Source organism: Choloepus didactylus, chromosome 5 (genome assembly GCF_015220235.1).
Source record: "Choloepus didactylus isolate mChoDid1 chromosome 5, mChoDid1.pri, whole genome shotgun sequence".
Classification (NCBI taxonomy): domain Eukaryota; kingdom Metazoa; phylum Chordata; class Mammalia; order Pilosa; family Megalonychidae; genus Choloepus; species Choloepus didactylus.
In genome coordinates, this window is record NC_051311.1 from 3,500,060 (window position 1) to 3,517,803 (window position 17,744).

Below are 17,744 nucleotides of genomic sequence, written 5' to 3' on the forward strand. Positions count from 1 at the left end.
TTTGCTGATACGTTGGGGATGCTAGCCCAGTGTTTGCTCTGGAGAAGCTAAGAGAGGACAAAACGCCTCAAGAGCAACATTTTGAAGAGAGCACAGCAGCTGAGAGAGGAGCTGGAACACAACCCGGCATCAGCAGACGCCGCTAACAGAGCTTTTCCGGATGCCATGGGTCTTCATTTGATGAAGGTATATTTGTGTTGATGCCTTAGTTTGGACTTTCTCACAGCCTTCAGACTGCAAATTTGTAACCAAATAAACCCCCTTTATAAAAGCCAATCCATTTCTGGTATTTTGCATAACAGCAGCATTAGCAAACCAGAACAGCCCCAAATAGCAAAAACAATATTGAGAAAAGAACAGGGTTGGAGGAGTGGCACTTCCTAAGTTCCAGTTGTTTTACAAAGTGACAGTAATCAAAACAGTGTGGTAGTGGCACAAACATAGACAAAGATATCAGCAGAACAGAATTGGAAAGAGACCTTCACATCTATGAACAATTAATTTGTGACATGGGTGCTAAGTACCCATGCAGTAGGGAAAGAATAGTGTCTTCAACAAATGGTTTTGGAAAAACTGCATATCCACATGCAGAAGAAAGAAGTTAGACCCTTAGTTTACACCATATACAAAAATCAACTCAAAATGGATTAAGGACCCAATAGAAGGGCTAAAAATATAAAATTCTTAGAAGATAGTCTAAGGGCAGCTATTTATTACCTGGGATTCAGCAATGGATACTTATATATGACACCAAAGCATGAGCAGTGGAAGAAACAAAAAAAATTTGACTCCATAATATTTTTTAAAAATGTTTTTGTACATCAAAGGTAATAATCAAGAAACTGAAAAGACAACCTATTGAATGGGAGAAAATAGCTTCAAACCATACATCAGATAAGGGTTTAATGTACAGAGTATAAAGAACTTTAACAGTGCAACAACAAAAAGACAAAACCCAATTTAAACATGTGCAAAGGACTTGACTAGGCATTTCTCCAAAGAAGATGTAGTAATGGCCAACAAATATGTGCAAACATACTAAACATCATTAGCCATTATGGAAATGCAAACTAAAACTGAGATACCACTTCATACCCACAAGTATGGCTTTCATTAAAAAAAAAAACAAAAAAAAACAAGGTAACAAATGGAGAGGATGTAGGTAAATTAGAATTATATCTAGTGCTTTGTTGGTGGGAATGAAAAATGATACAGCTACTATGGAAAGCAATATAGTAGTTCCTTAAAAAGTTAAATATAGGATTACCAGTTGCACTGGCAATCCCACTTCTAAGCATACAACCAAAAAACAGATACTTATAACCAATGTTTATAGCAGGATTATTCACAGTAGTCAAAAACTGGAAAAACCCAGCTGTCTGTCAACAAATGAATGGATAAAACAAAATGTGGCATCTAAGTGCAATGGAATATTATTCAGCCATAAGAAAAAATGAAGTTATAAGACCTGCTGCAACATAGAAGAACCTTGAAAACATGTTCAGTGAAACAAAGAAGAAACATAAGGATGAAAAATGAAAAGATATCCCTTACATGAGATAACTAGAAATAGCAAATTCGCAGTGATAGAAAGCAGATTAGTGGCTACTAGTGGGGGAAGGGGGAAAACGAGAAGGGAGAGTGTCTGTAATTTTTTTTTTAAATCAAGAAAATAGCTCTGGGGAGGTGGAGAAGGAAAGTCAAAACCTTTTCAATACCCCTTAGTACACCTGCATTTTTATCTCATTGGCCAAAATTATGTCAGCAGGGAGGCTGAGCTTTTTAGCTGGACACACTGATCAGAAAAGACCTGTGCACTCATTGTGTTTAAATTTTACCTTAAAATAATGAACAAATATTGAATTCTAATTAATTGGCTTTCTTTTAATAGTGGTGAAGTTTGGAAATTCTGAAGCTAAAATACCTTCTGCATATTTTAGATCTGAGCAGTTACATGCAAATATTGACTAAAATTTGAGCTAGGCTTCATATTGGAGTGACAGAAATGGAAATATGGTATTGGCCTGTGTTCTGGTTTGCTAATGCTGCCCTTCTGCAAAACACCAGAAATGGATTGGCTTTTATAAAGAGGGTTTATTTGGTTACAAAGTTAACAGTCTTAAGGCCATAAAGTGTCCAATGTAAGACATCAACAATCGGGTACCTTCACTGGAGAAAGGCGATTGGCATCCTGAAAACCTCCGTTAGCTGGGAAGGCATGTGGCTTGTGTCTGCTTGCTCCCAGGTTGCATTTCAAAATGGCATTCTCCAAAATGTCAGTGTCAGCTTCCAACAGCCATCTTCAAAATGTGTCTCTTAGCTGCAGCTAGCGGGAGCTCCTTCTGCCTGAGCTTTTATAGGGCTCCAGTGAACTGACTAATCAAGACCCATGCTGAATAGGTGGGGCCACACCTCCATGGAAATTATCCAGTCAGAGTTATCACCTACAGTTGGGTGGGTCACATCTCCATGGAAACAGCCTAATCCAAAGGTTCCAACTTAATCAACACTAATATGTCTGCCCCTACAAGATTGCATTAAAGAATATAGCTTTTTCCAGGGGACATAATATATACAAACTGGCACAGGCTGAAATTGATGGTATCCATATAAACTTATGTAGATGAGAGAGAGCGGTGGGGGGTAGGGAGAGAGAGAGAGGGAAATACTAAGGTTTATGACCACTAAATGAGTGCGTGCTCCAGGCTGGATCTGGAACCAGGGGGATAATAACTCCAAGGGACATAGGGGATAGTTGACAAAATGAATAAGGACTGTAGATTAGAACCAGTGTTACAGCAATCTCAAATTTTCTGGTTCCATGATTTTACGGTGGTTCTATAAGAAACTATCCTTGTTTACAGGAAAGAAGCATTGAAGCATTTGTTGATAAAATGATACAGTGTCTCAGTTTACTTTCAAATGCTTCAGAAAAATGTATGATGTATTCACACACACATAGAGCAATTGGGGAAAATGTAAACATTTATGAATTTGATTAAAGGGTAAGTGGGAGTTACTTTTCACTATTCTAGCAAATTTCCTGATGGTTCAAAATTATTTAAGAATAAAAAGTTACAAAAGTAAAGTAAAATTTAAAAAAATCAGTGGGAAGGAAATACTAACTTGGAAAACAGAAAAACAATTCAAATGATAAATACAGGAGCATGTTCTTTTAAAAAGCACACAAAACATTTTAATTTTAAAAGGAAGAAAATACAATTAAATCAAGGTGGAATTATCAAAAGTACAATAAAAAGCATATGGAGACCAATAACTCTGTAGTTTGAAAATGCCAATGAAATGGTTAATATTCTGGGAGAAAAATGAAGCAGAAAACCTGATTAGACCATTACAGTTATCAACAAATGTCTTCCAACTTTGTCTCCTGAGATAGATACTGCTGAGTTCTATCAAATTTTAATGAACTGATAATGCCAAAAAAAAAAAAAATTCCAACCATACAAAATGATAGAATTTATGAACCTAATGTAAAACTGATAATGAAATCCTAAAAAATTAGCAAAGAAAGAAACCTACAGTCCAAACTCATTGGGAATATAGATGTATAAAATTTAAAATGCTAGCAAAGTATATACAGAAATATAATAATTATATCATACACTTTGAGATGGGGACTTTACAACATTTTAAGAATGTTTTAATGTAACAAAATCTGTTAATGTAACCAAATAAATCTCTAAGAAATCATTTAAAATTGATAGGTGCTGAAAATATTTGTTTAAATTTAACACCTATTTCTTATAGTAGGAATAGATTGATATTATCTTAACATGTTTTTGATGATCTACCAGGTTAATGGGGAAATAATGGAAATACTTCCATTAAAATCAGGAACACATCATGACTATCTACTATTAATATTACTATTTAATACTCTTTTGTGGTTCTGGTTTATTTTATGAAACAAAGGAAAACCAAATTATAATTATTTTTATAGGATATGCCTTTATACTTCCAAAGCCCAATAGCCCTTAAAAAATAAAACCAAAATAGCAGTTTTAAGAATTCAGTAAGGTGGCCTCATATTTGTGCCTATCAATCAGCAGATTTCTTACATGTCATTAACCAATAAACAAATTAAAAAAACAAAATCCCATTTGTTATAGTAATAAAGGCTATAAAGTTAATATTTGGGGACTCAATAAAGAATGCAAATTCTGGGATTTGTGTATTTTGAAGACAGTTCTGAAAACTATGATGATTTAAATTTCTTAGCTCTCTAGGAGGCTCCAGCTAAGTCCTAAACCAGGAAAGGATTGAAATTGATTGTTGGTGGGGGGCTTCTAGCAAGAAATGAAAAATTAATTTCCCTAAGAACTTACCGAGACCTTGGGGAATATCAAAATTGCTCTGATTAGTGGAAAACAAAACTTTCTTGGGGATGAAGAACAGGTTTTCCCATCTGTCTGCATCGCCCGCAGTGCCTTTGGGCTGTTGGGGAGCTGACACCTGCACATCCGCTCCAGCTACGGCCTGACCGGGTCATCAGGGTGGGTGGGCAGGAGGTGGTGGGTCCTGGGGGTGACTCTGCCCCAAAGAACGCGGGGACCCCGGAAGTCAGACTTGTCCTGGGCCAGAGGGCAGGGTTTCCACAGCCCTTCATCCATGTTCTGTTGCTTTCCTGGGAGGGGAGCAGGATGTGGGAACAAGCACATGGGCAGAGAATGGCCCAGGGTGAGCTCCGAGCCGGCCACTGCAGCCCTCCAGGATCGGCGAGGTGGGACTCTGCAGAGGCTGCCGGTGTTGCGATGGCAAGTTGGGGCAAGTATCCACCTGGTTCTCCAGGGAAAGAGGACCGGCCGTCTGAGCCTGCCAGGCTGCTGTGACAAATGCCACACGCTTGTTGGCTTAAACAAGAGAAATGTATTGTCTCACAGTTTTGTACGCTACGAGTTCAACATCAAGGCTCTGCCCTCCGCGGAGTCTGTCGCTCTCTGGCAACCCTCCGTCACATGGCGTTCTCGTGCTTCTTCTGTCTGCTTCTCTGGCCTCCACTGATGTCTGGCTTCTTCTGTTACTACATCCAGATTTCTTTGGCTTATAAGGACTCTGGTATTAGTGGATTCAGGCCCACCCTGATTCCATCTTGCTTCATCAAAATAGGATCTTCAGATTCCTGTTGGCAAATGATTCACACCTTAACTCAGAATTACATCCCCAAAGTCCTTCTTACAAATGGGTTCACACCCACAGGACCAGGGTTAGGATGATCCAACCCTCAAGAAAAGGGATGTGTGCCTGTATATGCATATATATGACAGTGAATTGTCTCGTGGATTGTGGGGCTGGCAAGCATGAAATCATTGGCAGGACAGAGGCTGGACATTCCAGTAAGTGTGATGTTGGATTCTTGAGTGTGAATTCCTTAGGCTGGAAACTCAGGAAGGAGTAGTGGAGGGGGTAGTCTTGAGGCAGAATTTTTGCTTCACAAACCTTCAGTTCTTGCTGTTGATTCTTTGTCCATTTTTTACAATATCAGGTTTTGAAAAACTTGTTCTGTACATCACTGGTGTAGTAATATACAGGATGTTCAGAGTTTTGCAAAAAATAGGTTACATAGTGAAATAAGTTGGGAGATGTACTTTGTTGCACGAAGAAATAGTTTCTATATTGTGGGAGCTCTCGGAGCCTTTAATATGCTAGTGTGTGCTATAGCTCTCCTAAGACGGAGATAACTGACAGGATGCCTCACAGCACTGGAGTGCAGGACCTTCCCCCTTTGGGTGAGAAGTTGACACCCGTGGGACACGATGACGCAGAGGAGCACATCGAAGAAGGGGCCGCACGAGGCCACCTCATGATAATCGTGCCTGCCTGGATGACGCATCTTAATGCAGCCACCTGCCCACAGAGAGGGCAGCTCCAGAACAGCTTCTCATGGGTGTGGGTGCTTCTTATCCTGCAGTATTTGTGGGTTTGCTCTAATTGTCCTCCCCAATTGCCACCTTACCAAGGGAAGATCCGTGCCGAGGCTGTCACGGCACTCTTCTCCCAGCTGTGCTTCTCACCGGGTAAGACTAAGCAAAGCACCTTAACTCTGAACTTTGATTTTCTCATCAACCAGAATAATACTTACTTTAGAAAGAAGTTGAGGGAATTAAATGAAATAGCACATATAAAGGGAATGCCCAAGACCCTTATGGTCAACTTGCATTGCCCTCCCTCCAGACAGCTTCCTGATCCTAAGTGAGCTTTGCCTATGGAATAGGCTCAACACGGCATTAGTGAATGAGGGAATGGATGGATGGATGGATGGACAGAAGGATGGACGGACGGACGGATGGATGGATGATGGATGGATGGATGGATGGATGGGCAGATGGATGGATGGACGGATGGATGGATGGGCAGATGGATGGATGGACAGAAGTATGGATGGATGGATGGATGGATGGATGGACAGATGGGTGGGTGGATGGATGGACAGACGGATGGATGGATGGACAACTGGGTAGGTGGATGGGATCTTAACCTCAGGAATGTGAGGGTAGGATTTTAAAAGAAATTAGGTTATGTTCTTCTATAATCCTGGCTTTTTTAATGGAAGAGAGAGTCTACAATTATTATAAAAATATTGATCAGTGGAAAGGCAGACACCAGTTTGATGGATGGTGCAGCTGTCAATGGAGGCGACAGTTTTCTTCCCGATGACCGCAGCAGCCTGGCATGGGCATCGATTGCACTAAGCAACACCAGGAATTGCATCTGATCAGAATATTATTTGCTGCTTTTCTCACCTGGCACCTGTGGGAAATAGCAGAACATGAAAGTATTCGTTGTTTGCTCTCAGCACAGCAATGTGAAATTCCAACAGCCTGTTCCAGCTTTTTTTTTAAACTTTTCTCCCCCACTGATGTATTAAGCTTTCCAAGGAAACATATCTTCAGAATTAGAGTAGAAAGTCAAAGGGAAAATATGAGTTACATTGCAGAGGTTCACGTAGCATGTGGATATGATTATGTTTAAACAAATCAAATCTGTTTTTCAGCCATACATATTATTTCCTCATACGGATGGTGTCACGAGAGGTTTGTCTGTAGGATAATCCGCTCCTCGTGGGCTGCTAAATTTTCCACTATGAGGGCATCTGAGGTAGTTATTTCAGTTTCTAGTTCTTAAGCAAATAGCAGTTCTGAGTCTAAGCTAGGTGCTGAGTTGGCTTTATTAATACTTTAGTGAGCTGTCCCTTTCGGGCCTCTGAAGGACCCCAAGGAAAACACTGGTATTCTGAACTAAAAGAGACTGAAAGTATTACAGTCTAGTAAAGGAAACAGTAAATTACCCAAAGACATTTCAAATGTAATTTTAAAACTTAATTAGCAATTGGATAGAAAACGGCCTGTTTATTTGATGACAGACATTATGACAGGGAAATTTTTTCCATCATTGGAAACATTAGAAATCAGCATTATCCTGACTGTGAAATTAAGTCATTTTTAAAAGCACATTAGTTTGATGCTTTCTTGGATTTATCATTTCTTAGTTCTCTCAAAAGCTAAATATGATTATTTTAAGCCTTTTATCCTTGTTAGGCAAGTTGTTTGCTGGGAGGTATGGGAAAGTTAGCTTTCAATTTAGATAGTCTATGCACCCCAAAATGGCATAGAAACTGGCAAAACCCTTATGTTTTGGAAAGCCCAACTTATTGACTACTAATTTTAAGACACTTGAATTTACTTTTTATATTTAAACAATGTTATCTGGCCTATGCTATCGGTAAAAAAATACACTGTTTTGCTACTGAGAACAATTTGGAGATTCTTAAAAGTGTACAGTGTGATCATGCAGAGTAGAAGAAGATGAAGAATCTACTTCCTCCAGAAATTGCTAAAGCTTGTCAGGATGTTAACCTGCCTTTCTTTGGCCTTTGAGCTAGAGAACAAGTTCCTGGATATTCTGATGGCAGAGAGGAAGAAAAACAGCTCATGAATCACTGCTGTTCTCATTTAGATAAAATTCACTTATACATGAAAGATGGTTCATATAGGCATCTTTAAGGAAAAAATATCTGGATCCATTTCCAATTGCTATGACTTAAGTTATTCTCAAGTATTTTTAGCATTGGACACCATCTCGCATATAATTATGATTTTGCAAATTTTCATTTTCTAGTTTTAATAATCTGACAGAACTTGATAATGATCTGTTGTTCTCAAAGAACTATAAACACTACATTTTATTGCTTATGTTTAAATTAATTATTCGTTGGTTTATTGCTGAATATTTACTTAAAAATAAAGAATATAAAAAGCATCCTAGACATATAACGTTATAAAATATGGCACTTTAATAACATAATACTCAGTTTTATAACATCTTTTCTAATGTTGTTAGGTTTTTAATTTACCATGAGTATTAGAAATGTAGGTCTGTGTAAATTGTGATTCCTACAGTCCTGGAAACAGGAGAAAAAAAAAACAACAACATAGGCATTAGCAATAAAATATTTGAAAGAACACCTGTGAGATGTTTGGTATTTAATATAGCAACATATTTAATTTCTGCAAATTACTATAATAAAGTAATTCACTTATACTTTGCACCTTATTTTTCTGTTTCACATTTTTCTCGTCTCTACAATGAGTATGGGCTAAAAAATCATGATGATGATTAATGATAACTCTTGCTTTAGGCCACATTTTCCAAGCCAAACTGTGTTGCAGGATAATTAGTGTCCTAAATTCACAAGTAGAGATGAGAAGAGAGAAGAAATTAATTACACTGGCCAAATAGATGTTTGGAGGAGTAAATGTGTACAATGCTAAAATGTTTTCTCACTGATTTCAAGAGAGGGACCAGATTTGTTGAGAAATGAACTTACATGAACCATGGAAATAACTGTATACAATGAACTAAATTTGTCTAATTAAATGTCACTATCAGGATAGTATTGTAGTTTTTTAAAGATGACGTGATGAGTATAATTTTGGGTTGTCGCATTACAGCCAGCTACTTTTCTCTCCTAATAGCGTCCTTGGGAAATGTTTTCCAGGAGCCTCCGGCGGGCGCTGCGATTTTGAGTTTGATCTCTGTTCCTGGGAGCAGGACCAGGATGACGACTTAGACTGGAACCTGAAAGCCAGTGGTGTCTCCTCCGCGGGCTCGGAGCCGGTGGCCGACCACACCTTGAGAAACTCGTCTGGTCATTACATCTTCATCAAGAGCCTGTTCCCTCAACAGCCCATGAGAGCAGCCAGAATTTCCAGCCCATTCATAAGCTGGAGAAGCACAGACTGCAAGGTAGGACACACAGAAACCTCGGTGTCACTGCTGAGGGACACAGGCACACACGGGCCGAGGAGAGTCCAGACTGATTCAACCTGGGGCACGAGAAGGGGTGAGAAGGGGAGGTAAGGACGAGAGAGAAGGACTCAGAACTGTTGGGAGAAATCATGGAGAACACAAAATAACTAAAATGACAGTTGCTGCCCCTCCTGGAGTTTAGAACTTACTGGAATTATGAAAATTTCACCCTCAGGAAAAAAAAAATTAGACAGTATATAGCTAAATATCTCCAAGAGTTAATACAAGAGACAGTACAAGCCATAGTAGAAGATTTTAAGAAGTCTTCATGGAAAAGAAAAGGTTAAACTTAGCTCTAAAAGAGCAGAAGAATTTTTCTATGCAGGGGGAAAAGATGATGTGGTCATTATCCAGTGGACATTTGAAGAAAATGTCTTAAAATATAAATAGGGTTGTATGGATCTTGTAGTGGAGCAGCCTTGTATGATGACAACATATTTGCAGGGTTTTCCACTTTATGTATTGTTTGCTTGGTTGTTTATAGATACTCCACACCGGATTTGAGTCAGTGAAGCTAGGAGCTAAATTTAACTTTATATATAATATAAATGAAGCACTCAGGATGAATTCACCAGAACCTTGATTACAAGAGATTGACGGTCTTAGTTTTCCAGGGAAGCTGTGCCAAGTAGCACACACAGTGGTTGGCTTGAGCAATGAGACGTTACTGAGTCACGGTTTTAGGAGCCAGGAGCCCTCAGTCAGGATGTCAGCAAAGCCACGCTTTCTCTGGGAGCTGGTGGCGATCTGGTGCTGGCTGCAGCAGGCCCTGGGCTCGCTCCTCTGCCCCGTCTGTCCTGGGTCCCCTGCCGTGGCTTTCCCTGACTTCTGTCCTGGTCCACGTCTTCGGGCTTCTCAGACCCCCGTGTCCAAATATCCTCTCTTCATGAGGCTCCACTAATAAGGCTTAAGACCCAGCCTGATTTGATTTGGCCACATGTTAACTGATAACATCTCCAGAGGGTCCTGTTCCTGCCTTTCGTTGGAGTCCATGATCCTACCCACTGCACCGATATTTCCATAAGTAGGTCACATGCTTATTATATTTACGATGAGGGATACAGACCACCTGAGGTCTGAACACAGGCACCCTGGCTTGTGTTTTCCCAATGTAGGGACATGGAAAGAAAGCCCATCAGAGCCAGAAAGCTGCCGGACAACCGGAGAGGCAGGACAGTGACTGATGGGGACCTTTCCTCCTCTCCATCAGGGCACTATTCAGGCACCCACGCCCTGGAGAGGCCCTGCCCCTGGGGAAGCTGTCGGCCGGGGGCAGAGCCTGCACCAGGGGGGCGGAAGCATTTTCTGTGTGTCATCCTGACCAGCTGCAGATGCCCGGCTGTGCCCAGCCTCAATGCACGCCCGTCTTTATTCTGGAGTGTCCCCGCCTCTTCTCGTGTTGACTTCCAGTCCGGTTCTCATGGGACCCTCTCGGGCATATCTCTCCAGGCACATGTGATGCCCTGAGGGTCCTCCAGGCAGGGCGCGGGCAGATCCGGGTCTGGGAGCGGGCGCACAGCCAGCAGCCTTTCGAGATGGGGATCCGATGACAGAGGAGGCGACTCCGACGCGGGCCATGGACTTCTCAGAGGACCAGAGCTGGTCCTTTTTAACAGAAAAGCAAGAATTAGAACTGGAAAAGGGGGCCTCAGCGGTGATTATGGAAAGGGACTCTGCAAAGTTGGGAAACACTGACCCGAGGGCGGGAACGTGGCCCGTGGGTTTGGCTCTTCACGTCTCCATCGGGCGTGGGCAGAGCGGGCTCCGGATGCCCGGGGGGATGGTGGATAGCGTGGCTCTACATGAACAGAAAACAGGGGTGCGCCTCCAGCTTCTCACGCTGGGACGTGAGTGAGCAAGCACGCCCTCTAAACCGCTGGCCAGGCATCCACAGGGCAGCGCGCGGCTCCCCGTCCCCCTCCAAACGCACCCTCCCCAGGTCACCTTCAGGTGAGACTTCCCCGACCCTCCTCCGAGGGCGCAGTCCACGGTGACCCCTTCCCCTGCCCTGCTTTGTCCCCAGAGCCCTCAGCACGGAGGACTCGGTCTCCAGTTCAGGTATTTGTTTTTGTTGTTTTCCCTCCCCGCTGGCACTCAGGTGCCGTCAGAGTCGAGACTTGTCTGCTTGGCTCACTGCCACGGCCCCACTGCTTGTCGTGGTGTCTGGCTTCATAGTGTTCAACAAATTCATGCCAGACCGGCCTCCCAGTCTCCTATGGAACATGCTTCAAGTGGCATGTTTGTGTTCTCGCCCCATCCTCCAAAGCAACTCCTGCTTCCCTCCCTTCGTACCCGGGCCCTTCAGGGAGCGCCCGTGGAAACCGCCTGCTGACGCGGTGCGCTCCTTCCCGCACACACACACACCCTCCTCTTCACCGGCTCCCCTTGGTTCTTCCCCTGATCCCTGCTCAAAGCTTCTGAAATCACACGAAGGCTTCACAGGCAGTGAGAATCAGCTGCTACAGCTGCGTTCCTCCAAGTCCTGGGGACCCAAAAGTTGTGTCCCCCAAGATGATCCAAAAGAGCAGTAGGGAAAATGAAGCTATTGCGAGTCCTCTGCTATCATCACAAATGCCAAACTCTATAGCATATATATAATTCACGGATCTATAGCTTACTCATATGATTTATTGTAATACATGTATATCTACTTGCATAATTCTGTATGATATGCAAATATGTTTTAATCCTTGAAAATGATTTTCTCTGTGTTGCTCGTTAGCCAGCCTTTGAGGGTAATCTCATGGCTCTGGAGTCATAGGCGACTTTGCTTATTTCCTCCCAAACCAATTGCGTCACAAATAGCATCAGAGAGCAGGAGGTGAGGGATGGGAGGAGGCTGACGTGTATTTACGTCACAGTTAACAGCCTGTAAGATAACCTGTTTCTCACATTTTTTCCTTGTTGTCCTAGGATATCCTATAAATTCAACCCAATGCAAGTCATGGTATTTAGAATGGGTAAACAGCAAATTTTTAAAATATGGTGTAAGGATCATGATTTGCAGGAAGAGAAAATTGAGAGCAGCTAATGAGCTAAAATAGTTGCATTCTTCTGTTTCATCACCAGATTTCTATGTTTCTTAAAAAGGTTTTGATCTCCAAACAAATAGGTTACACTGTTAGTGAAATGCTGAGCCAACTGGGCACTAAGATAAAGCTGCAACCTTTTGAGAAAGATATAGTGAACGAACATACTTTCAGTTTACAAACGGCATCAGTTTTTTTTCCTACATTCTAGGATATTGTGCATGGATGATATTTTATTCTTTTATAATAAAAAAGTAAATGCCTTTTTCAGTGAGATAATTGATACGTCACACATTTTATATAAATTCTTCAGAGACAAAAGAAACTGCCATATTTTTTAGCTATTTTAGAAAAGTTTTTCTAATGTCAGCTGTATCTGATTTGAGCAGAAATCCTGTAATATGAAAATGCAGTATTTTTTCTTTTTGTTGTCTTAAAAACAAAAGTCTACCTAAACCACATCTTTCCTTTTCAATAATTCACCCGAGACAGAATTTCATAATGAAAACAAAATGTAGCAAATACTACGGAATAATATTAAGCATTAATTTATTTGGTAAAATTTGAGTTTTAATCTGATACATGTTTTGCTTTTACTGTCTTCCAAATTATTTGATACTTTCTCAAGAATAAAACCAAAACATGCGGATTTTTCTATATGTTGACTCTATATCTATAAATCTATCTGTATACATCTAAGTGACATTATGAAAATTGTAAAATACGTCTAATCATAGAAAGCTAATGAAATATTAAACCCAAGATATATAAAATTCTATACAAAAATTCTAAGTTTTCCTGTTTAGATACTTCCTATCAAAAATGTTTGAGATATTTTTCATACTGTAGAAACTAAATATTTCATCCGTCTCTATTTTCCCCTGGTCCCAGGGCTGTGTCCCCCACTGTTTTAAACATCTGTGTGAGAATAATGAAGTATGCCTGGAAGAAATGTCAAAAAATTAATGATGGCTGATTCGTTTTATGAATATTTATGATAGAGATTGAATAAAGAAATGAGGAAAGGTCACACTGAGAGTGATTGGGTGTCTCATATAAAAAACACGTTTATCTGGTGCTCAGGGCAACCCCCCAACTTTCCCGAACGTTGTCTCTGCCGCTTGACCTTGTGGGATGCTGTTAATCAGTGAAAATGACATGGGGATTCTTCCTTTTGCGGGTGGGTGGGTGGGAGGGACACAGACAGAGATGGAGAAGGAGAGCTCAGACCCCTGAGCTGCCCTGAAACTTCCAGGGAAAATGCCTCTGCATAAGAATCTCATCCATAGTAGATTCTTACTTACTCATGTTTCCCTGAGAAGACGTGACCTCGTCATGCATTGCTCCCCGTGGAATCCAGGCGCTTCTGTATCCGTCTCTTAATCCAATGGTGAAAATGGTCTTAAGGAGATGCGAGTAGTTCCTGCCACGGAAAGCATCTGCCTTGTGTTAGCTGCACAGGCCAGCAGCCAGACCCTGCCGAGACCTGGCAGTCCAGGCTGGTGGGCTGCAAGGGGTCCCAGGGCTGGGGTTCCTCCAGGACCCGCCAGTCCTCTCAGGGCAACGCTCACCTGGAAAGGTTGTAGTAGAAGAAGCACTTCTGGGTCTCCGGATCATGGTTGAAGTTGCACCAGCTGGGAAACTGAGTCAGGGCTTGCTGCCTGGCTGCCCATTGGGGCTCTTGGAGATAATGCGTCACGTGTGTCCATCACTGGCGAGATTTCCTCCGAAGACCCTGTCGTGTTTTCATTTTCTAGGGTAGAGTATACAAGGTGGACACTGTTCCAAAAATGTCTTTTTCCTGGGTGAAGAACATTGCCCATCATTGATGTTTTCCTTCATTCACTCAAAAGAAAAGAAAAGAAAAAAACACAAAGCTTTGAAGGGCTCTGAATTCCTAGTGCTCCTGCTCTGTGCAGTTGTTTCTCTAAAAGCCTTTGCTGACGTCCCCCCAGCTGTGTAACAAACACTAAGATCTGGTAAACTGCATCTTTGAAACACAGAAACGATAATCCCTGAAAATACTTTTATTAATCTCTACTTGGGAAAAAACTCTCAAGGCTGCTGTTCTAAAGGCTGTTCTAGTATTTCAAGTACAATTTGGGTAATTGCTGTTCTGACGGTTTGGCCTTAGAGGGAGCCCTGGGAATCAAGCAGAACTGAAAATGAGTTTCAAGTTCAAGGATGTAGCAGAGCCAGCAAGAGGCTGCTCTGCTATTTTGAAGAAAATCATTTCCATTTCATGAGATGGAAAATGATGTCCTTTAGCCCCAGCTACTTCTTAATCATTAAACATATTTTCAAATAAGCATCCCTATTAATGTTCCATTCCTTTGACAGTGGATGTTAAGATTTTTTGTAGGAATCCCACTTTTGAAAACCACAGAAAGAAAGGAAACCCTGGTCACTGCTTCCATTCAGGTGCTGCTTGAACCCTGGGGCTGTCTGACAAGCGTTGCGGCGTAGGGTTCAGGGCAGGCAATCTCGCCAGTGTTCCAGTGCCCACGGGTGATCGGATGCACATGCCCGGTTTCCTTCTGGAGTTTCCAAGGAGGGAGGGCTGTGTGGTGTAACTGAAGGTGAGATGGAATCCCGTGGTCATCATATCCAATGTCCCCTTCTGGTCACAGATCCTTTTCCACTACCACATGTACGGACACGGCATCGGAGCCCTCACCTTGAGGCAGGTCTCCCTCTCCAACCACACGAGGGTCCTGCTCAACCTCACTGGAGAACAGGGCAACTTCTGGCAGAGGATGGAGCTGCCGCTGGTCGCCGACGAGGACTTCCGGCTCGAGTTCGAGGGCAGCGTTGGAAAAGGCCACCGGGGTGATATTGCACTTGATGACATCGTGCTCACCAGGAACTGCCTGTCGCCGCATTGGTCCACGGAAGAGGCACCGGCAGAGCCCGTCCCCACAGGTACATGTCCACGGTGTTTTCTGGTGCATTTGTGGAGCGGAAGGTGGGAAGGAAGGGAGGACGTAGAAAAGAAATCACAAACACCTAAGTGATTCATTGCTTTCATAAAGGAGGAATAAAACCTTGTTGACTCTAATAAAATATCTCCAAGTCTCTGCTCTTCTGAAAATGTCTCCCAGATGTTCTCAAGCTTCCACTATTTTGCTTGTCCCTGCTTTCCCCATCAGCTTCCTCTAGAATCTTGAATGTAAGAGAAGATGTCTTTGTTCACGGTCTGATGCAGAAATCAGTCCTAAACACGAATCTGTTCACTCAGTAAAATAAGAGAGAAGTCAGGCACAGTCAATTAAATTTTAATTAGACCTTATTGTGGTTATGCTGTTTGCCTTTATTCTTTTTAGACCCATGAACATGCCAGTTTGGATGATTTAGTTTATTTGTTGAAATAGTTTAGGTGATTGAATATGTTCATAAACCCTTTGAGCCTAAAACATCTTTTGGTAATTTATCTGAAGAATTATATTAAGATCTTGAGGTAGCAGGTGTCCAACAGTATATTCAGTGTCAATGTGGGAAGAAGTGGGGCAACAATCACCATTTTCCATCCACATAATACGTGGGAGCTGTGAGATGAAACTATGGTATGTTTAGTATAAAAATGACAAAAGACCCGATCTGTTCACTGTTAATATTGCAGCTATTAATATGCAAGCCACGAGTTCAGTAGTAGAAATACTACTTGGCATCTAAACGATCTCTCATAATTAAGGAGCACAGAGGTCCTTGATTACATGTCAGCCCCCTGGAGTGACTGGCGTGGCCACTTTTGCCATCTCTTCCTTTATTTCCGCATTTGTTTCAGAGTGAGAATTTTAATTTGGTTAAGAGGAAATTTCTAGATAAATGTTTCCCAGTTGGCAATCAGACGAACAAACAGACTCTTTGCCTGTCCTGTTTCTAATGCTGGATAGAGTAGTGTAGAGAAAAAGAAGCAAACACTTCGAGCACGTGTTCAGGGATCAGTTCTCCTGGGATGAATCCACTTCTGCAAGAAAGCTCTGCCCCTCTTTCTGCGTGGGATGCTTGGGTGGCAGCTGGACCAGGCCCTGTACAGCTCTGGTTTCTTAACAGTGAAAGATAATTTTATAACATCCTGACAGTAAGGGAGCCAAGGTTTATGTCAAACCACTTCAAACTTTAATGAGCACTTACAGGTGGGGTGTGAGGGAAATAAAACTGAGCTGCTGACATCAGCACAGCTGTGTGGTTGTGGAAATCAGACCCTCAACTTGTGACACCTTGGGTAGAGTCTCCCTTCCAAACAGAACGTTAACAGGCCTCCACAAAGTGGCACCCCTTCTGTATAAACTATCCAATTAAGGGCGCGCAATCATGCAATAGCTCTTGATGTCCCCTTATGATATCTGAGTTGCTGTATCAGAATTTTTGATGGATAGAAGGTTAGAGACTCTGCCTGCAAGGATCATTCCCTGTAGTAAAGGAGTGGGAGAGGAAAACATGCCCCAACTGACTCCTCTCTTTGGTAGGATGTAGTTATGTGCTGGGACAGATACACAGACATCGTGGGGACACAGGGGATGGAGACAGCCCCCAGGTGAGGGCACTTCCACCAACGCTGATTCACGGGTGCTTGGGGTTTGCAGCTGAGTGCCACAGGGCTTGCTGAGGGGACACCCCTTCAGCTTGTGGGGTGGGGTTGCTGTGTCTGAACCCCAGGGGGACAGGCTCACAAACATGGTGGGAGAGAGGGTGGAGACGGCTGGGCAGGTGCTGAGGGGGCCTGGGAGTTACGCGGCTGAAGCAGGCTCCTCACATCGCTGAGGGTCGTGAGATAATACGGCACAGGAAAGCTGAGGCTGAATGGAGATCATGTCGAATATTCATTTTATTGTTTTAACTTTTTTACTAAATGAACGTACATCAAAAGTGTATTGAATGTTCTTAGAAAACAAGCAAGTAAAAGAAGAAAGAATAAATACAAAAAGAGCCAATAAGCAGACACAGTGTTCATTCATATAGAGTATGATAACTGGGTAGGAATGGCTGCGGTAAAAATGAATACCTTTCATATATTTTGGAGAGTGTTCTGATAATTGAGGTGAAATGGTTTAGCGTTCCCATAGCTGCCTTGTTCTGAAGCATCCAAATAGAGGAGAAGGAAAATAAATCCATGTGGAGTCACCCTTCCTGTAAACGACCTCATACACCCTTGCCTGGGTCTCCAGAGACTGAGGTAATTCCCCACGTCTCGGTGACCGTGAAACGCTAAGCTTGGCTTACAGATGTTAACTGTGAAGTGATCCGGAACGATGCTGCTTTCTTTGTGAGCTCAGAGGACTGGGATGGAATCCCGGCATTTCATGGGAAGGCTATTTGGTGATGGTGGGAGGGGCTGGAGTGGGCGTGTCTGACCAAGGGGAAAGCTGAAGCCGCTTCTTTAGTCTT

General features: G+C 42.4%; 1 protein-coding gene across 1 annotated transcript in view; it reads left to right on the forward strand.

The window, feature by feature from the left end:
• MALRD1 (MAM and LDL receptor class A domain containing 1) overlaps window positions 1-17,744 on the forward strand; it is a 703,831-nt gene that overhangs the window by 289,565 nt on the left and 396,522 nt on the right. Inside the window, exons 29-30 of the mRNA XM_037837380.1 lie at window positions 9,017-9,264; window positions 14,987-15,278. Coding sequence (XP_037693308.1) covers window positions 9,017-9,264; window positions 14,987-15,278 — 540 coding nt within the window. The remainder of the gene's footprint in view (window positions 1-9,016; window positions 9,265-14,986; window positions 15,279-17,744) is intronic.